The 18,456-nt window shown below is 38.4% G+C and overlaps 1 protein-coding gene across 1 annotated transcript in view; it reads right to left on the bottom strand.

Moving 5' to 3' along the window:
- The window catches only part of MAP3K7CL (MAP3K7 C-terminal like), a 51,531-nt gene that overhangs the window by 21,814 nt on the left and 11,261 nt on the right, over window positions 1-18,456 (bottom strand). Inside the window, exon 3 of the mRNA XM_070750306.1 lies at window positions 6,283-6,344. Within this exon, the coding sequence (XP_070606407.1) occupies window positions 6,283-6,344 (62 nt within the window). The remainder of the gene's footprint in view (window positions 1-6,282; window positions 6,345-18,456) is intronic.

Here is an 18,456-nt window from a genome sequence, read left to right as displayed (position 1 = left end):
TCTGGAGTTGTTTTATCAATAACCCAAATAGAGTAGCATTCCCCAGAGTTGGTGCACAACATGAGAGTCCTCATGGATTTTCAAGTCCTGCCCGAGGAGTAGGTGATGTGATCATTAGAAGAGTCTTTATGCAAATCCATCTTGTGTAACAGTTGTGTCCAGTGGTGGGAGTCAAATAATTTAACAACCAGTTCTCTGCCCTAATGATCAGCTGAGTAGCCATGGCTGGATGGTCATGTGTCTGGATGGGTGTGGCCGGGTGAGCATGACACGGGACTCATATAGTGTGAAGGCAGGATTTCCATGAGAACCTCCCTCCCTCTCATTATGCAGGTAATCTTCCGGTTACAAATGTGATAGAGCCTGCCAATTAATTTGTAACCTGAGGATTTGTTTGATTGAATCACATTAAATGAACATGATCACTCCTTGCTTTCCCCAATGCATTTGTTAATCGAATGCTCAGGTCATCAAATTTATTTATTTATTTATTTATTTATTTATTTATTTATTTATTTATTTATTTATTTATTTATTTATTAAATTTGTATGCCGCCCTTTTCCGTAGACTCGGGGCGCCTCACAACATAATAAAACAATTCATAACAAATCTAATAATTTAAAATTTAAAATTTAAAGTAGTTAAGAAAACCCTATTTATAAGCAGACATACCTACAAATATACCATACATAAATTATACAGGCCCGGGGGAGATATCTCAATTCCCCCATGCCTGACGACAAAGGTGGGTTTTGAGGAGTTTACGAAAGGCAAGGAGGGTAGGGGCAGTTCTAATCTCTGGGGGGAGCTGGTTTCAGAGAGTCGGGGCCTCCACAGGGAAGGCTCTTCCCCTGGGGCGCGCCAACCGGCAATATTTAGTTGACGGGACCCGGAGAAGGCCGACTCTGTGGGACCTAATCGGTCACTGGGATTCATGCAGCAGAAGGTGGTCTCGGAGATATTCTGGTCCGATGCCATGAAGGGCTTTATCTCAGAGTGCAGAACATCATGTGGGACCTTGTGCTGGAGCATCCAAGGCCTCCCCCAATCCACTGAGAAGCCTCATGCTACCCTGGGGTCCTGACAACTGCTTCCCCCCACATCCAGCTCCATCAGGTTCCACAGATTCCTAGCATCCCAGATTCCACTTACTCCTCCTCACCCCATTTCCCATGGATTAATTACTTTTTGAAGATCTCCAGAAGTCCAGAAGAGGCTGACCCACTGAAAGAGAATCCAAAGTGTTTTATTCAGATGATGGCAAACATGTAAGAACGTTAAATCTAAGGAATTTTTTTTTTACCAGCTTCTGAGTAAAAGACTTTTGCTTGGGGCCATGTGGCCAGCAGGCCTCTTGCTTCAGGACAGCTTCAGGGACTGAACTATCAACAGCAGCCAATCAACGAAGAGCTTGTTTCCTTTGTCTCATTGGACTGAATTGCAAACCCCTTGTTGATTGGCTGCCACACCCCAATCCCTGAAGCTGCTCATTCGAACTGGGCCAGCGAACTGGCCCCAAATCAGTGAAGGGCTGCAAAAAAATTTACTACCACACTTTGGGCGTGGCTTATTTTGTGGGTGTGGCTTGTTGGCCATGTGACCAGGTGGGAGTGGCTTGACAATAATGTGACTGGGGGGGTGACTTAAAGGTCATGTGACTGACTTAAAGGTGGCCAACTTGACGTCACTCATGTCAAGGGTTTGGGTTAGGGATAGGGTGCCTGGCCTCTCCTTGCCTCAAAGAATACAATTTCCCTATCTATTTACTATTACTGAACATCCAAAATATACTATTTAATTCTATGTACAGTATATATGCCATATGTGTACATACACATTACACACAGGCACACAAAAATATACATTATCTGCAATATAAATTATATGTGTATGCACACACACACACACACACACGCATGCACAGCTCTTCTAAAATGATATACATTCAAACTCATTTACTGTGATAGGAAATACATACCAGAAGGGGGGAAAAGAAAAAAAATCAATATTTTCCTACCAGTTCTGCATACCTGACTGGACCCGTAGGAGCCCATAACTGTCCCAAACTAAGCATGCAGCCCTCGTGGTCTTTCATGCAGATGCAGAAAGCTGTTTCCCTTACATCTCACTTTCTTACAGCTTCACCTGCTTCTGAATAAAAAACTTTGGCTTCTCTGCCATGTGGGTCAGCCTCTTTTGAAAATAAGTATAGCAAAGCCATGGAAATGGGGTGTGGAGGAATAAGTGGATTCGGCCCACAGAGGCTCCATTTTGGCCAGCAACGCCCGGGCAGAGTGCTTCAGGAGGCTGTCCAAGCTAAAAACGTTTGCTCCCATGGTGCAAAATGGTTCTAGGAAGTTTGGGAGGCTCGGGCAGCTGGGAGGTAAGGAGAGACTGGGAGGGAAGGGGAAAAGCTTCAGCTGGTTTGGCAAACTAAGCAAACAGTTAACAATTGGTTCTACTGCACTGGTGCAAACTGGCTGAATCCCACCATTGGTTATGCCCATTTCTGTATTCAGAGACTATGCTCAGGATCACTCCCATAGTATTTTAGTCTTTATATGGGTCTGTCTCTAGAAAGCCTTTGGAAACTTCAACTGATTAAGAATGTGGAGGCTTTAAGGACGAGTCATTAGCATAGCTCAATATATATGAATTTTGGGCTGGGAGTTATTTGTAAGTTCTCTCAGCTTTTATATTTATTATATTTGGTTTTAATTATACAAAATACACTGGTACCTCTACTAACGAACTTAATTCATTCCGTAACCGGGTTCATAAGTAAAAAAGTTCATAAGAAGAAACAATTTCCCCCATAGGAATCAATGTAAAAGCAAATAATGCATGCAAACCCATCCCAAAAGTCACTCTTTTTGCCTTGCGCCTCTGAGAATCCCTGCCTCTGGACTTCCGTTGCCATCCGAAGCGCCTGTTCTTACGCTGCTGGGATTTCCCTGAGCCTTCCCTCACTGGGAATCCCCATCTCCGGGCTTCCGTTGCCACCCGAAGTGCCCATTCTTGCATTGCTGGGATTTCCCTGAGTCTTCCCTCGCTGGGAATCCCCACCTCCGGTGCCCATTCTTGTGCTGCTGGGAATCCCCGGAGTCTTTGGAGCCTGGGAATGGCTAAACACAAGCCTACTGGGCCCACCAGAAGTTGGGAAACAGGCCGTTTCCAGCCTCCAGAGGGCCTCGGGGCGGGCAGGGGAAGCTGTTCTTGCCTTCCCCAGCCATTGAATTATGGGTTTAGCACTCGCACATGCGTGATAGTGCTCGCCCACCCTCTTTTGGCACCCGAGAAAAAAAAGGTTCGCCATAATTGATATAATATTTCATTTATTTGATTAATTTTCAGTTCAAATTAATGATCTTTTCCCCAGTATTTACAAAAGGACTAAGTGTATACTTTTGATTTGAACACTATGTTCAGCTTCTCTTACATGTTTAGGCTTTCATGAATGTTTCTATTGTTATCCACCCTGTAAATCCTGTTTCCAAAACTAGAAAACTTTTTTATTCCTGACTTAAGCAGCTCTTATCTTTTCCCCTCTTTCTATAAAGAGAAAGGCAGCCCATCTGTCTAACAAATCTGTCATTTCCCTCTTTCCATGCTTCTCATTCCCGTAATGTCATTTTTAGTCAACCAGTTGTATGGATTCAGTTTTTAGAATTTTAATAGCTCAAGTTGTCTCCACCAATGTTACATCTCATATCTTTAGAGTTATCCGTTTGGTATAGTTTGCCTTCTGTTATGGTCAGAACTATAATTGAGTTAGAAGATGTATACTCTTGGGTCAGATTCCCATCTATAACAAAACCATCTTCCAAAAACCAAGAGTATACATAGAAGTAAATTCCTGAAGCATTAAATAAAAATTACTCCTAAGCATACAACTTTTTAGCTTTGGCCTTCTTATTTCATTTGTAAATACATACTGCTCTATTTCCAGGATAACAGGTAGCAGGTGATTATGAAATTAAACTGGTATAAACCAATGAATAATTCAGCGTTCTTTGTAAAAACTGGACTACAGTTACAATAGCAGAACCTCTGTCCCTAATTCTTTTTCCTCCTCCTCCAAAACTGTCACATAACAAAACATGAAAAAATATACAAAAATGTGATCTTGTTTATCTCTGAATTAACAAAAAAATAATTATATTCTAGACTTCAGATACGCTGTTCTTTTGCAGAACTGTCTTCATTGTGAGACCAAAAAAAGTCACACATGAAGAAGGTCAAGAATTTTTTAATATTTAGTAAGAAATCTGTTTCTAGAGGTTTATACCATATTTGATCATATAAGAAATAGACAGTTAAATGGGGGGGGGGGGGGACCAGACATGTAGAGTAATTTAGAACATCCTTTTATTCTAATCTGAAATAATCACATTAGGAAACACTGAATTGTATGAGTATCAAATACCCGTCCCTACATAAACTATAACATCAGACTGTATAGTATATACAGTGTTCCTTCGATTTTCGCGGGTTCGAACTTCGCGAATAGCCTATACCACGGTTTTTCAAAAAATATTAATTAAAAAATACTTCGTGGGTTTTTTTCTGTACCACAGTTTTTTCCGCCCGATGACATCACACGTCATCGCCAAACTAATAATTTTTGCAAATAAATAACAAAAAAAATAATTATTGTTAATAAATAATTATGTTTATAAATATCAGGATCACTAAGTGTCTTATTCAATGGTGAGTACCAGTAATAATGATGAGTAAATGGTTGTTAAGGGAATGTGAAATGGTAATTTAGGGGTTTAAAGTGTTAAGGGAAGGCTTGTGATACTGTCCATAGCCAAAAATGGTGTATTTACTTCCGCATCTCTACTTCGCGGAAATTCGACTTTTGCGGGCGGTCTCGGAACGCATCCCCCATGAAAATCGAGGGAACACTGTATAATGGTTCTGCATATCATGCCCGCCAGGCCAGATAAGCCACTGCAGTAATCAAAACAGCCTTCTTCAAATAATGCTGGTTGGGATTAAGAATTGAAATCCATTGCATTTGGAGGATAGCAGTTTAAGAATTATTTATTTTATTTATTTATTTGATTTTTTTTTTAATGCCACCCTTCTCCTTAGACTCAGACTTTACATGTTAGCAATAGCACTTTTTAACAGAGCCAGCCTATTGCCCCCCAAAATCTGGGTCCTCATTTTACCCACCTCGAAAGGATGGAAGGCTGAGTCGACCTTGAGCCGGTGATGAGATTTGAACCACTGACCTGCAGATCTAGAAGTCAGCCTTAGTGGCCTGCAGTACCGCACTCTACCCACTGCACCACCTTGGCTCATATGTAAATTTAAACACAATTGTAACCAAAATAGTTAACTAAAAGAAGAACAAGAAAATGATTCTCTTATTAACTATGCTACCTACTTAGCACCTAAAGAAAAGCTATAATAAACAAAATATAATAACAAGCGTTAAGAACAAATGTATGCAAAACTAGACCAGAAAGAAGATGATACTATCATAATTAAGGAGAAAGTTGTTGGAAAATAGGAAAATTGATTATAGAATTAGACAAAAATCATATTAGTGAAAACCATATGATAAATGCTTCTTAAACACCACTTAACCCATCCCAATGACAGGACAAACAAAGATGTATTTCATTTCTTCAACATCTTTGCCTTTCTTTTTCTCACCTGCTGCCACATAAATGACGTACACAACCCAAACGGACCTCTTTTTTATCTCACAAGGCTGTCACATAATTTTCTAATGGTGCTATACTAAGGGACTCTAATATCATTTCCTATATTCTTCCTTTCTCCTTGGACTGAACTGTGTATTACATTCCCACCCCCCTCTTTTTAACACTGTGGCACTACAAGCTTTTAGAATTTATTTATTTATTTACCTCTGGAAGAGCTCATAATTGTTCTAAGTAAAGTTCCTTTATCCTTTGCTCTAGAACAGAGCTGTCAAGCAGCAAAGGGAGAAAAGTCACAATATGTCATGTGACAACCATGTGATGCCACGAGTTTGACACCGCTGCCCTAAAAGAATATAAAGTATTGTCTCTTAAATTCTCTTCCTTGCATTTTACCTATTATAAATCCTATTAAGTTCTCTTACAGAACAGATTATTTTTAAACATTCTCCATAATGACTATCTGTACCAAACACTATCTGAGAACATCTTAATATGTTAATTGCATATGTACATTCGGATTTAATTAACAATAGTATATTATTGATAATTTCCAAAAATATGTTCCATATTATAGCTTTTTAAAAAGCAAAATAGAGGTACCTGAAGTTGCTTTTCTAGATCTGGAAAAGCCAAAGGAAAGGCATTCTCTGGTGGTGAATCATCTGAAATAAAAATATAAAGATTATGAACTAATGATATAAAGGTTACAGTTGCTGATCTTTGTATCCTTATATATACAGAAATAACATTTTGACTGACATTTTATCATATTTATCATATCAGTGACCAATATAATTGATCACTGAAAGTATCATCCTTGGATTTTTTTTTAACTGCCAGTTATATCCTGAATCTCTTATTGGATTCCTCAGTGTTGGAACAATGGTTAGGTATTTCTCCCTTCTCTCTTGTAATTGATATTGCTTATTAATCAATTAATCGTGCAGAATGCGGCCACAAGAGCTATTGTGGGGCTTCCTAGATTCGCCCACGTTTCTACAACACTCCGTGGCCTGCACTGGCTGCCGATCAGTTTCTGGTCACAATTAAAAGTGTTGGTAATGACCTTTAAAGCCCTACATGGCATTGGACCAGAATACCTCCGGAACTGCCTTCTACCGCACGAATCCCAGCGGCCAATAAGGTCCCACAGAGTTGGCCTTCTCCGGGTCCTGTCGACCAAACAATGTCGTTTGGCAGGCCCCAGGGGAAGAGCCTTCTTTGTGGTGGCCCTGACCCTCTGGAATCAACTCCCCCCGGAGATTAGAACGGGCCCCATCCTCCTTGTCTTTCGCAAGTTACTTAAGACCCACCTATATCGCAAAGCATGGGGGAACTAAGACATATCCCCCAGGCTTTTTATATTTCATGTTTGGTGTGTATGTGCTGTATGGTTTTTAATTATTGGGGTTTTTATATATTTTTATTATTAGATTTGTCCCATTGTTATACTGTTTTTATTACTGTTGTGAGCTGCCCTGAGTCTTCGGAGAGGGGCGGCATACAAATCTAATAAATTATTATTATTATTATTATTATTATTATTATTATTATTATTATTAATAAAGTTTTCTGTTCTAATTACACAATTGCCAATCCACTAAAGATGGGGAGAAGAGTAATGTGAACCAATCTCCTCTGTGATGTTGCACCTTAGTAGAAAGAGGTTGTCTTTACTACTTCTTTGTAAATGGAAAGGACAGTTGCTGAGGTACTAGACATCATCATGCAATCATTCCATATTCGAGGATCCACCAAGTCTGTCTACAATCACAGCAAACCTTGGTGCTAGTATATTTTACAGTACAACTCTTAGCATTTCTTTAGTCCCCAAATGCTAAACACTATAGACTATAATGCTAAACATTGCTGCCAGAGGATCAGAAACCAGGGAGCAGTCTGTAATCCGAAATATGGTCAGAGATGGAAGCAATGATCAGACACCAAGAATAGTGATGGGCAAACCGAACCCGCACAATTCGAGTCCGTAGTGAATTTTGCGGTGTTCGGTATGCCGAACACGAAATTTTTTCAAACTTCAGGCAAAGTTCGGGGTTGTGTTCAGTGTTTGGAGCTTTGACATCACCAGCAGGTTGCTAAAGACGCCAAGGTGATCACTTCCTGGATTCCATGGAATCCAGGAAGTGATCACTTTGGCATTCTTAGCAACCTGCTGGTGACGTCAAAGCTCCGCCCCCGGAATCTCTTCGTGGGAGGGATTCCCCGTTCAGGTTTGAGTTTGGGTTCGGTTCGGGTTCGGCTGAATTTTGTGTAAAGTTCGGCCGAACTTGCCGAACCCGAACACCGTTGGGTTCGCCCATCACTAACCAAGAAGTATCAGTAACACAAGGTCAAAGGCTTGGAAAACAGGGAGTGGAAAAGTCAGCATTAGTATATAACTAACAGAATTCTTAAAGAATAATGTAGCCATAGCCATTCTGAATACTTCTTAGGTTTTAACTGGCTTACAATTATGCCTCAAGCAACTGATGATGGTGCTGTTAGCTGGTTCTAGTTGAAACTCGATCAACTCATCCTCTGCTTCTGTGTTTATTATTATTATTATTATTATTATTAATAATAATAATAATAATTAGATTTGTATGCTGCCCCTCTCTGTAGACTCGGGGCGGTTTATGTGTTCTAAGATAATGGTTTAAATAATCCACAATTCTGTTCACAACATGCAAAACCTAAATGCAAATGATTATTTGTAAATAAATATTAGCCTGTTGGGCAAAACAGAAAATTCTATTTATATGTTTTGTAAAGTATGTCTTAAGAGACTGTATCAAGAGAAGCAGCAGCCATGGTTTTTTTTAAAAAAACAACCACTGGGACGTGGCCAAGGTGATGACTTCTTAAAGGGGTTCCTAAAAACACTAAGGTCTTTGCTTGCCATGTATTAATTTATTTTACATTTCTTCCTTACTTTTATTCTGTGTTACAAATATTGTCTTACATTGCTGCAGATGGGCTTCTTTTCCTTGGATAAAATATATCGAGTCCTTTGATTTTTTTTACAGATCCCTTATTCATTATTAATGTACATTATATAATATTAGTAATTTAATTTAAATTACTCTCCCAAAACCACTGAAAGTTAGCAGCTTTTGTAATGTCTTTGGAGAGGGGCGGCATACAAATCTAATAAATTATTATTATTATTATTATTATTATTATTATTATTAAACTAAATATTATTTCTTCTTGAATCTTAATGGCACCATATAGTTTTCTGGATTTACAAAATTTGCCTTGCTGAAATACAGTTGTTTACATAAACTGAAAGAGAGACTTCATATACACAAATATCACACTAAGCCCTAATGTTATTTCTTCAGTTTTATTCCAATATGTTGTGTGAAGTCAGACATTGTTCAGCTTTAATTCACTGCTGTAACTTTTCCATTAATATATATTTTCCTGGTGTTGGGACTGCCTTTGCTCATATTGCATATAAAGTTGTTTTTCCTGTAAAGGGAGAAACTGTAAAGATTCATTAAATGAGGAATGGTGACTTCATATTTGCTTCATTATTTACATTTATTATAAAAAGATGAAGAGCTAAAAATACCTATGTGCCCACTTCATACTAAGATACGCAGCAGATGTATTTTCTACTCTGGGATTATGTTGCAATACAAAAAAGCCTTGTCTGAAGTGTCCTAAGAGCTCCAGGAGGACCATGAAAGACTATTGGGATGTCAAGAATGAGCAGCTGGACAATAGTAACATCCTCTTTTTCTTCTGGAATGAGAATGGAATGAGCAGATCTCTGGCAAATTGCCATATGGCTGGCAGCCCAAACCAGTCTGGGTAAGGGGAAAACATTGATGGATTCAGTGGTGAGCATTATGTTTACTCTTCCAATGATTAGTTTGAGGTATACCTCAGTGACATGTTTTTAATGTATGTTATATGGAATTGTATCTAATCAAATCAATTCTGAAAAATCTTGCCAAAAAACCTGCAGGGACTTGTCTTGGCAGTCTCCTAGAATCAGATATGATAGAACAGAAAAAAAATATGGAATTGTATCTAATTTTTGGCAAATAAAAAAAGGCATTTTGTTCAGCATTCCTTTGGCTGGCTAATTTATTTTTATAAATAACATTGACTAGAAAATAGAATAGAATAGAATAGAATTTTTATTGGCCAAGTGTGATTGGACACACAAGGAATTTGTCTTGGTGCATATGCTCTCAGCGTACATAAAATAAGATATACATTTGTCAAGAATCATGTGGTACAACACTTAATGATTGTCATAGGGGTCAAATAAGCAATGAAGAAGCAATATTAATAAAAATCTTAGGATATAAGCAACAAGTTACAGTCAGGAAATGGGTGATAGGAATGATGAGAAAAACTAGTAGAATAGAAGTGCAGATTTAGTAGAAAGTCTGACAGTGTTGAGGGAATTATTTGTTTAGTAGAGTGATGGTGTTCGGAAAAAAACTGTTCTTGTGTCTAGTTGTCTTGGTGTGCACTGCTCTGTAGCGACGTTTTGAGGGTAGGAGTTGAATTCCTCATACATAAGGCAAAAATGTTTCTTCTTAATACCAGTGGTTTTCTGAACAGAGGTAGAAGCTATTATTTTGTTTGCTCAAAGGAAATCTTGGTGAGTTGATGTAATTTATCCCAAATATGTGGATAGGACATCGTCTGAAAAATTAGCATTTACTTGATTAACTACATCATTGAGAAAATGTAGTAGTAGAGATTTTGACATAAAAATAAGGCTATATGTTTATTTTCTATGTATGTTAATCATTTGTTTATTTATTATTTGTTTATATTATAAGAATGCTAAACCCTAACTAAAAGCTGAGGAGTGAGTGAGTAGGATGGGCAGTGAAGGGCTACCCAAATTTTTACTACCACACTGTGGGCGTGGCTTGTGAAGGATGCCCTGCATTTTCTTTCAACATCTTTCAGTGCGAATTGGGTGTTCTGGGGTGGAGCTCCATTTTTGTTATTCCACTGCATTACACACACACACACCCCGTCTAGGCAATAGCCCACCCCTGAGGATGGGGGGATACTGGGATCTATTATTAATCTATTAACCACCTCCAATGTGAATCTCCCCCATTGGAGGTTCAAGCCACCTGCCAGAGCCAAGTTTTTAAGCTCTTATGGAAGTTCAGGAGGGTTGGAACTGACCTCACTCCGAGAGGGTTGGCTCCAACTTGCCTGATCTTCTGCAAGAGCTTAAAGAGCTTAAAGACCTGGCAAGATGTTTCAAAGTATAGGAGTGACAGCATAGAAGGCTATTCTGCTGGACTCTGCAAGCTGAATACCCTGGACAATAGGGCCCATAGCATGACTCTGCTGCTGGGACTGATGGGACAGACCATTCCAAGTGGGATGAGATGGTTATCCCCATGAAGCCTTTTTGGAGAGAGGGAGAGAGAGTTACAGTCACACAGAAATATAATTTGTCTATAAAATTTATTGATCATTTGGATGAGGAAATGATAATGATATTATTATTGCTAATAAAGATATTCATAGATAACAACAACAATAGCAATATTCTGCTTTGATTGTGACTTGCAGAGTTAAGAGATATGGGTAATATTTAGATTTCAAGTCATATTGTCTGAAGGTTGGTGTGCACACATTCCTATATACACATTTCTTTGTCCTATTATCTGGCAAACAAAAAGGGAGAATACCCTCTCCCATCTATACTTGCAGCTGAATAGCAGGCTGCTATGGAGTACTTCCACAACAGACCATATAAGCAGTGCTCTCCTCACACTTTTTTCCCCTTAGGATAAATATTTTTCACTCGATCATTTGTTTTTCAGGATAGAAGCATTTGTAGCAACAGCTGGACATGTACAAAAAGGGCACCAGGAGTGAGCTGCAAGGGAGAGACCACAAAAACCATACATGGTCCAGGAATATTTTCCCACTGCCTTTGAATTAACATCATGTTTGCTTTGGTCTGCAAAGTTATTACTCACACGGAAATTCTGCCTTACAACTAAGTGTAGAGAAGTTGTCTACAAGTTAAAGCCTGAAGACAGTATGCTTTGGCCAAAAATAGATTTTCAGAACAAATGTGTATTTCTTAATAATAGCACAGAAAAACCAAGCCAGCAGTCTTAAGCATCCTGAGCAAATAGTGCCTATCATAAAACAAAAATGATGAGTATAATGGTATTTAAATCTCTGCAACTTTTGATATGGAATAATGACATGAATTTTGATGGCTAATATCATGGCAAAATTTATAATTATATTGTCTAAATCATGAATGGATATAAAAATAAATGATTTACGGATGTGATTTTACACTACCAAGAATTTCTAATTTCTATAAATGCAAAATGCAGCAACTGTACAAAAATTCCTACCCTATTAGTAATCTGCAGATTTGGTAAATTCCTATTTTATTCCATCTAAGTCATTTATGAAGATATCAAAGAGAACTTGGCCTAAGATGGAACTTTGTGTACCCCACTGTTTACTTCCCTCCAAGTAGATGTAGTACCATTAAGGACTACTCGTTGAGTATGGTTTGACAGCCAGATACAAATCCATCTGATGGTGATGCTATCTATCCCACTTTTTTATAGCTTACCAAAAAGTAGGTTTTGGTTTACTTCGTTGAATGCCTTGCTGAAGTCTAAGAATAGAATAGAATAGAATAGAATAGAATAGAATTTTATTGGCCAAGTGTGATTGGACACACAAGGAATTTGTCTTGGTGCATATGCTCCCAGCGTACATAAAATAAAATATACATTTGTCAAGAATCATGTGGTACGACACTTAATGATTGTCATAGGGGTCAAATGAGCAATGAAGAAGCAATATTAATAAAAATATTAGGATATAAGCAACAAGTTACAGTCATACAGTCAACATGGGAGGAAATGGGTGATAGGAATGATATGAAAAACTAGTAGAATAGAAGTGCAGATTTAGTAGAAAGTCTGACAGTGTTGAGAGAATTATTTGTTTAGTGGAGTGATGGCATTCGGAAAAAAACTGTTCTTGTGTCTAGTTGTCTTGGTGTGCAGTGCTCTGTAGCGTATATTACATCCAAAATATTTTGCTGGTCTAGTAACTTAGTCACTGTGTTGAAAAATGAAAGAAGATTGGTTTGGCATGATTTGTTTTTACAAACCTGTGCTGACTTCTAGTTATAAATTATTTTCATAAAACTCTACTTAGTTAGTACTAGGTTTTTGTAGAAAGTAAAACACATATGGAATCCTCATATAACAGTGATAGCGAACATTTTTGGCACTGAGTGCCCAAACTTGAATGCGCATGAGTACATGCACACTGGAGCCTTGGAAACCTGTTGGCAAGTGCACATGTGCGCGCTGGCCACCTGATCTTCTGATTTCCAGCGTGCCAGCCACCTGATCTTCACGTGTGCCAGAGCGCTAGAAACCCGAAGACCAGGCATGCGCACCACTCAGCTGATCTTCAGGTTTACAGGTGTCTGGCCAGAAAACAGAAAAGCAGATGGTGATGGCATCCATGCCCAGAGAGAGGGCTCTGGCCCATGTGCCATAGGTTCGTCATTACGGCTATATAACGTAGAATAAAAGAAGTAACTGAACATGTTTGGAACTAACCATGCAAGATTATTTTAGTACATTCCTATTTTGTTAGAGAGACTTTGGAATGTTGGTTTTGGATATAAAGGTAGTCCTTGATTAATGACAGCAATAGGCACTGGATTTTCTGTTGTTATGTGGGCAAAAAAGCACAATGTCACATGACCATGCAGCTTAGTGATAGAAATTTTGGCCCTAATTGAATGAATCACCTGTGAACATTAAGCAAGTAAGTCACCTGGCCACCATTTGTGACCTCCTGCCTGCTTCCCCATTGACTAAAATATAGCAAACATTAAACAGCCCAAAATATTATATTAAACACCGTCTTTGCATTTTAACTTACAGTTCTCCTTTTTTTTGTTTTTGCAGTTTCAATATGGTAATTCTAGTTAAATGAAAATTATATCTGTAATGCCATTCGAGGATGAGAAGCTTCAGGTTCAAATTCCCCATTTCTCTCATTTGCTGACTTTATGTTAGTTAAGAAAAGAGAACTATGTATGATATATCAAGAAGGGCAGAATATAAATCTAACAAATAAATTAATAACAATAGCACTTAGACTTCTGTACTGCTTAACAGTGCTTTACAGCCCTTTCTATGCAGTTTACAGAGTCAGCATATTTCCTCCAACAATGTGGGTCCTCATTTTACCTACATCAGAAGGATGGAAGGCTGAGTCAACCTTGAGCTTGGTGAGATTTGAACTGCTAACTTGCAGGCAGCCAGCAGGCAGCAGAAATAGCCTGCAGTACTGCATTCTAACCACTGCACCACCGCGGCTCATGTTTGATATGTATAATATCAAACATTTAAATACAATATTAAAGTACAATGGTGAATGAAGTCAAAGCTTTGCTTTTTTCCTCTCTGTTATAATCTTATGAAAATTAAATCCCTGATTCCTATTAGCCGCAGATAAAAACCTGTGGCTAATAAAACACTAAAATGATGGTAGTTGGGGAAACACTCAATTTTATTTTCTCTGTTCCTAGAGCAACTATTGAAAAACAGGCACAACAAAAATGGTTTATGCAAAATTAATGTTATATCTGTCTGTATCTCAACAAAAGCATTCAAAAATGTTTAGGCTTGACAATTTGCTTTCATACTTGAATGCATATTTTTTGCTTTACATGCCGTGGCCTCCTACAATTTCTTTTTTTTTTAAAGACTATTGTTCTAAAAGAAGAAAGATGAATCATAGAAAAGCCAAAAGGAATTAAGAAGCATGACTCAATCTCCTTAATGGGACAGCTGCTGTAATAATATTTGACTGGTAATTGTCAAATGCTTCAACAAAGACATAGGATCAAAACTACATAGGACAAAGGGTTGTTTTGGCAATATGAGCAACATGCCACAAGATGTGCTACTCAGAAAAAAGCTTCTGTAATTTATATCTTTTATAACAGCAAAGGCCTCCCATTCAAAACTCAAACCAGTCCTCCATCCTATCAATCCATTCTTCTTTACCCATTTCATACAAATTTATGTAGCAACCCTTTCTTTCAAATAGATATATATTGCTTATTTTTAAACTTCATAGACAGATACCTCAATAGTAGGAAAAACAATTTTAGTGTACCAATGGTATATTGCATACTATCTTATATTTCTTATCATGGGCCTTGTTTTGCTACTTTCAAAAGCTATAAGGCTGTTTTGTTTTGTTTTAAAACTATTTTGAAGTTTGTTGTTTAATTTTTCCAACCTAAGTAGTACAGTATAGAATTAATCACTACTGTGGAAAACTGACACCTAGAAGATGAGATAATGCTTACTTCACCTAACATGCTAAGCTAGGGATTTTCAAACAGTGGCCCCCAAATCCCTACAAAATCATAATTTAAGAAGGTTGTTGGGTTTGGGGCAAATTGCACATGTGACCAGAGCCTCTGCCAAAATTTATCCCTTCTTTTCCTACACAAGTTGATAAGCTATATTACCCAAGGAAGGCCTACAGAAGTAATGACAATTTTGACTTCGCTTGCACCAGGGAAATATTGAGCAAAGCCAGGAGTATGGTTAGGCAGACCTCTAGTTTTGAACTTGTAAAGCTGGATGTCTATTTCACCTGTTCTCAATTTTGTAGACCATCCTAAAACTGGCTTGTTAAAACAAAATGAACAGTAGTGTTTGGAATAAGTACTGACACAGCTTCTGTTTTATGTTTGAGTATGGCTTGTGTTAGTACAGGGTACATGGTTGTTCGGGATTGCCATTGTAAACTGCATATTGTACACTTGTACCAAACTTGTACTTAAAGAGTTAATGTGCACTCAAAGAGTTAACTTGTACTTGAAGAGTTAATATTCAAGGCTGTTTCGTCACTTCCTCATTGAAACTATAAAAGCTCATTATTTTGCTCAGTCACTTCCTTTACTTTTGCCTGAGAGATGGGAGAGTCGTGTTTAAGCTTCGTGCTTGTATAAGCTTTGTGCTTTTATCTACATTGTATTTTAGCTTCGTGTATATTGTATTTTGCTTTGTGCTAATCTTGTAATTGCTCAGTGCGTATTATTCTGTATTTGCTTTGTGCTTATTCTGGATTGTTCATATATTGTTTATATGTTAATAATACTTATTTAACTAAGTCTGTGTCTTGGCTTTATCACACATCCATGCTCTGTTAAAATTCTCTGCTCAGTGTTGTCGAAGGTTTCATAGCTTAGCTAACCCAGACAAGCCAACAGCTTGCTTATGCAAAGCTCAATTTTTCTCTAAATTTAACCTTGATGTCCCTACGTGTAGTCTTTGACTTACGACTGTCCATGATTGTTCAAAGTTACCGTGGGGCTGAAAAAAGTGATTTATGATAGTTATTGTACTTACAATCATCGCAGCGATCCCATGGTCATAGGACAGAAATCTGAGTTCTTGGCAATCGGCATATATATATTATGACAGCTGCAACCTTCCCAGCTGGCTTCCAACAAACAAAGTCAATGGGGAAAACCAGTCTCACTTAACGACCACAAAAAAGGTTGTAAAATTTTGCATGACTCACTTAATGACCATATCAAATTGAAGCCTACCTACCGTATATGACATTGGAATTTGTTTTCAGCACAGGTGATGGCCAACCTAGACTAAGAAGCATGCAAAGCAAGCTTCTTGGCCCAGAAGCATTTATTTATTTATTGATCAGATTTGTATGCCGCCCCTCTCCACAGACTTGAGGCGGCTCACAGCAATAATAATACAATATAAACAAATCTAATATTTAAGTTAATTTAAAACCCCAATTTAGAAACCAATCATACATACTGACATACCATGCATAAATTTTATAAGCCTAGGGGGAGGGAAAGTCTCAATTCCCCCATGTCTGACGACAGAGGTGGGTTTTAAGGAGCTTACGAAAGGCGAGGAAGGTGGGGGCAACTCTGATATCTGGGGGGAGTTGGTTCCAAAGGGTCGGGGCCGCCACAGAGAAGGCTCTTCCCCTGGGTCCCGCCAAATGACATTGTTTAGTTGACGGGACCCGGAGAAGGCCAACTCTGTGGGACCTAACTGGTCACTGGGATTCGTGCGGCAGAAGGCGGTCCCGGAGATATTCCGGTCCAGTGCCATGAAGGGTTTTATAGGTCATAACCAACACTTTGAATTGTGACCGGAAACTGATCGGCAACCAATGCAGACTGCGGAGTGTTGGTGTGACATGGGCGTATTTAGGAAAGCCCATGATAGCTCTCGCAGCTGCATTCTGCACGATCTGAAGTATCTTGCTGCATCTGTCAGCAACTGCTACCTAATATAGTTTTTTTTTCCTATTGGGGAGCTGGTCCTGGCTCAATTGATTGATAAGAGCAGGACTATGATAAGTCCATATATACAAACTTTTATGTATGAGAGAGTATAAAAAAAATGTTAGCCTTGCTAAATGATGAATAAATAAATAATGTCCTATTCAAAAGTTAAACATTTCCCCTGTCCGGTTATGTCTGATTCTAGAGGATGGTGCTCATCTCCATTTTTTAGCTGAGGGAGGTCAAGTGGCCAGCATGACTATTTGCCAAGCCACATGGAACACTATTACCTTCTACTTGCATTTGAATACTCTCAAACTGCTATATGGGAAAAGAGATGGGGCAAGAAATGGGAACCCACCCCATCATGTGATACTCAGGAACTTGGGCTCTCAGCTTTCCAGCTGACAAGCTGGGTGTATTTAATCCTAAGCCTAGCCCTGTTAAATTTCACATCAAAAGGCCTTTAAAAAATATCACCTACATTAGAAACATAGAAACATAGAAGATTGACGGCAGATGAAGACCTTGTGATCCATCTAGTCTGCCCTTATACCATTTTCTGTATTTTATCTTAGGATGGATATATCTTTATCCCAGGCATGTTTAAATTCAAGTAAATTCAGGTTGGATTTACCAACCATGTCTGCTGGATGTTTGTTCCAAACATTTACTATTCTTTCAGTAAAATAATATTTTCTCACGTTGCTTCTGATCTTTTCCCCACCTAAACTCAGATTGTGCCCCCTTGTTTTTATATTTACTTTCATATTAAAAACACTTCCCTCCTGAACTTTATTTAACCCTTTAACATATTTAAATGTTTCAATCATGTCCCCCCTTTCCCTTCTGTCATCCAAGCTATACAGATTGAGTTCATTAAGTCTTTCCTGATAAATTTTATGCTTAAGACCTTCCACCATTTTTGTAGCCCATCTTTGGATCTGTTCAATATTATCAATATCTTTTTGTAGATGATGTCTCCAGAACTGAACACAGTATTCCAAATGTGGTCTCACCAGCTCTCTATACAGCGGAATCACAACCTCCCTCTTCCTGCTTGTTATACCTCTAGCTATGCAGCCAAATACTCTACCGGTTCCACAAGTCAGAACAGATATCACCCCTATGGAGTTTAATCATGGTGCCAACTGAATCAAAGGCCAATGAAAATAGACAAATGGATGTTAATTCCATGACACATGTTGCTCTTTTTGTCAGAAAGGAAGTCCAACATGTGACCACCTTTCTATAACAGGCAAATTTTGCAGTGCCAAGTTTCTACTTCATGGAATGGTTAAAGATAGGAAGGTGATGGCAGAAAACAATGCTAAATTTACTGCTGACCATTTATATTAATACTGCAGTCTTAAACTCTCTTACTAGAGAGTCAAACCTTACCAAGTATTAAGAGCACCTAGTCTGTCTAA

This window comes from Erythrolamprus reginae, chromosome 4, assembly GCF_031021105.1.
Source record: "Erythrolamprus reginae isolate rEryReg1 chromosome 4, rEryReg1.hap1, whole genome shotgun sequence".
Lineage (NCBI taxonomy): Eukaryota > Metazoa > Chordata > Lepidosauria > Squamata > Dipsadidae > Erythrolamprus > Erythrolamprus reginae.
The sequence above is the reverse complement of the archived record's forward strand: the minus strand, read 5'-3'. Positions and strand labels throughout refer to the sequence as shown.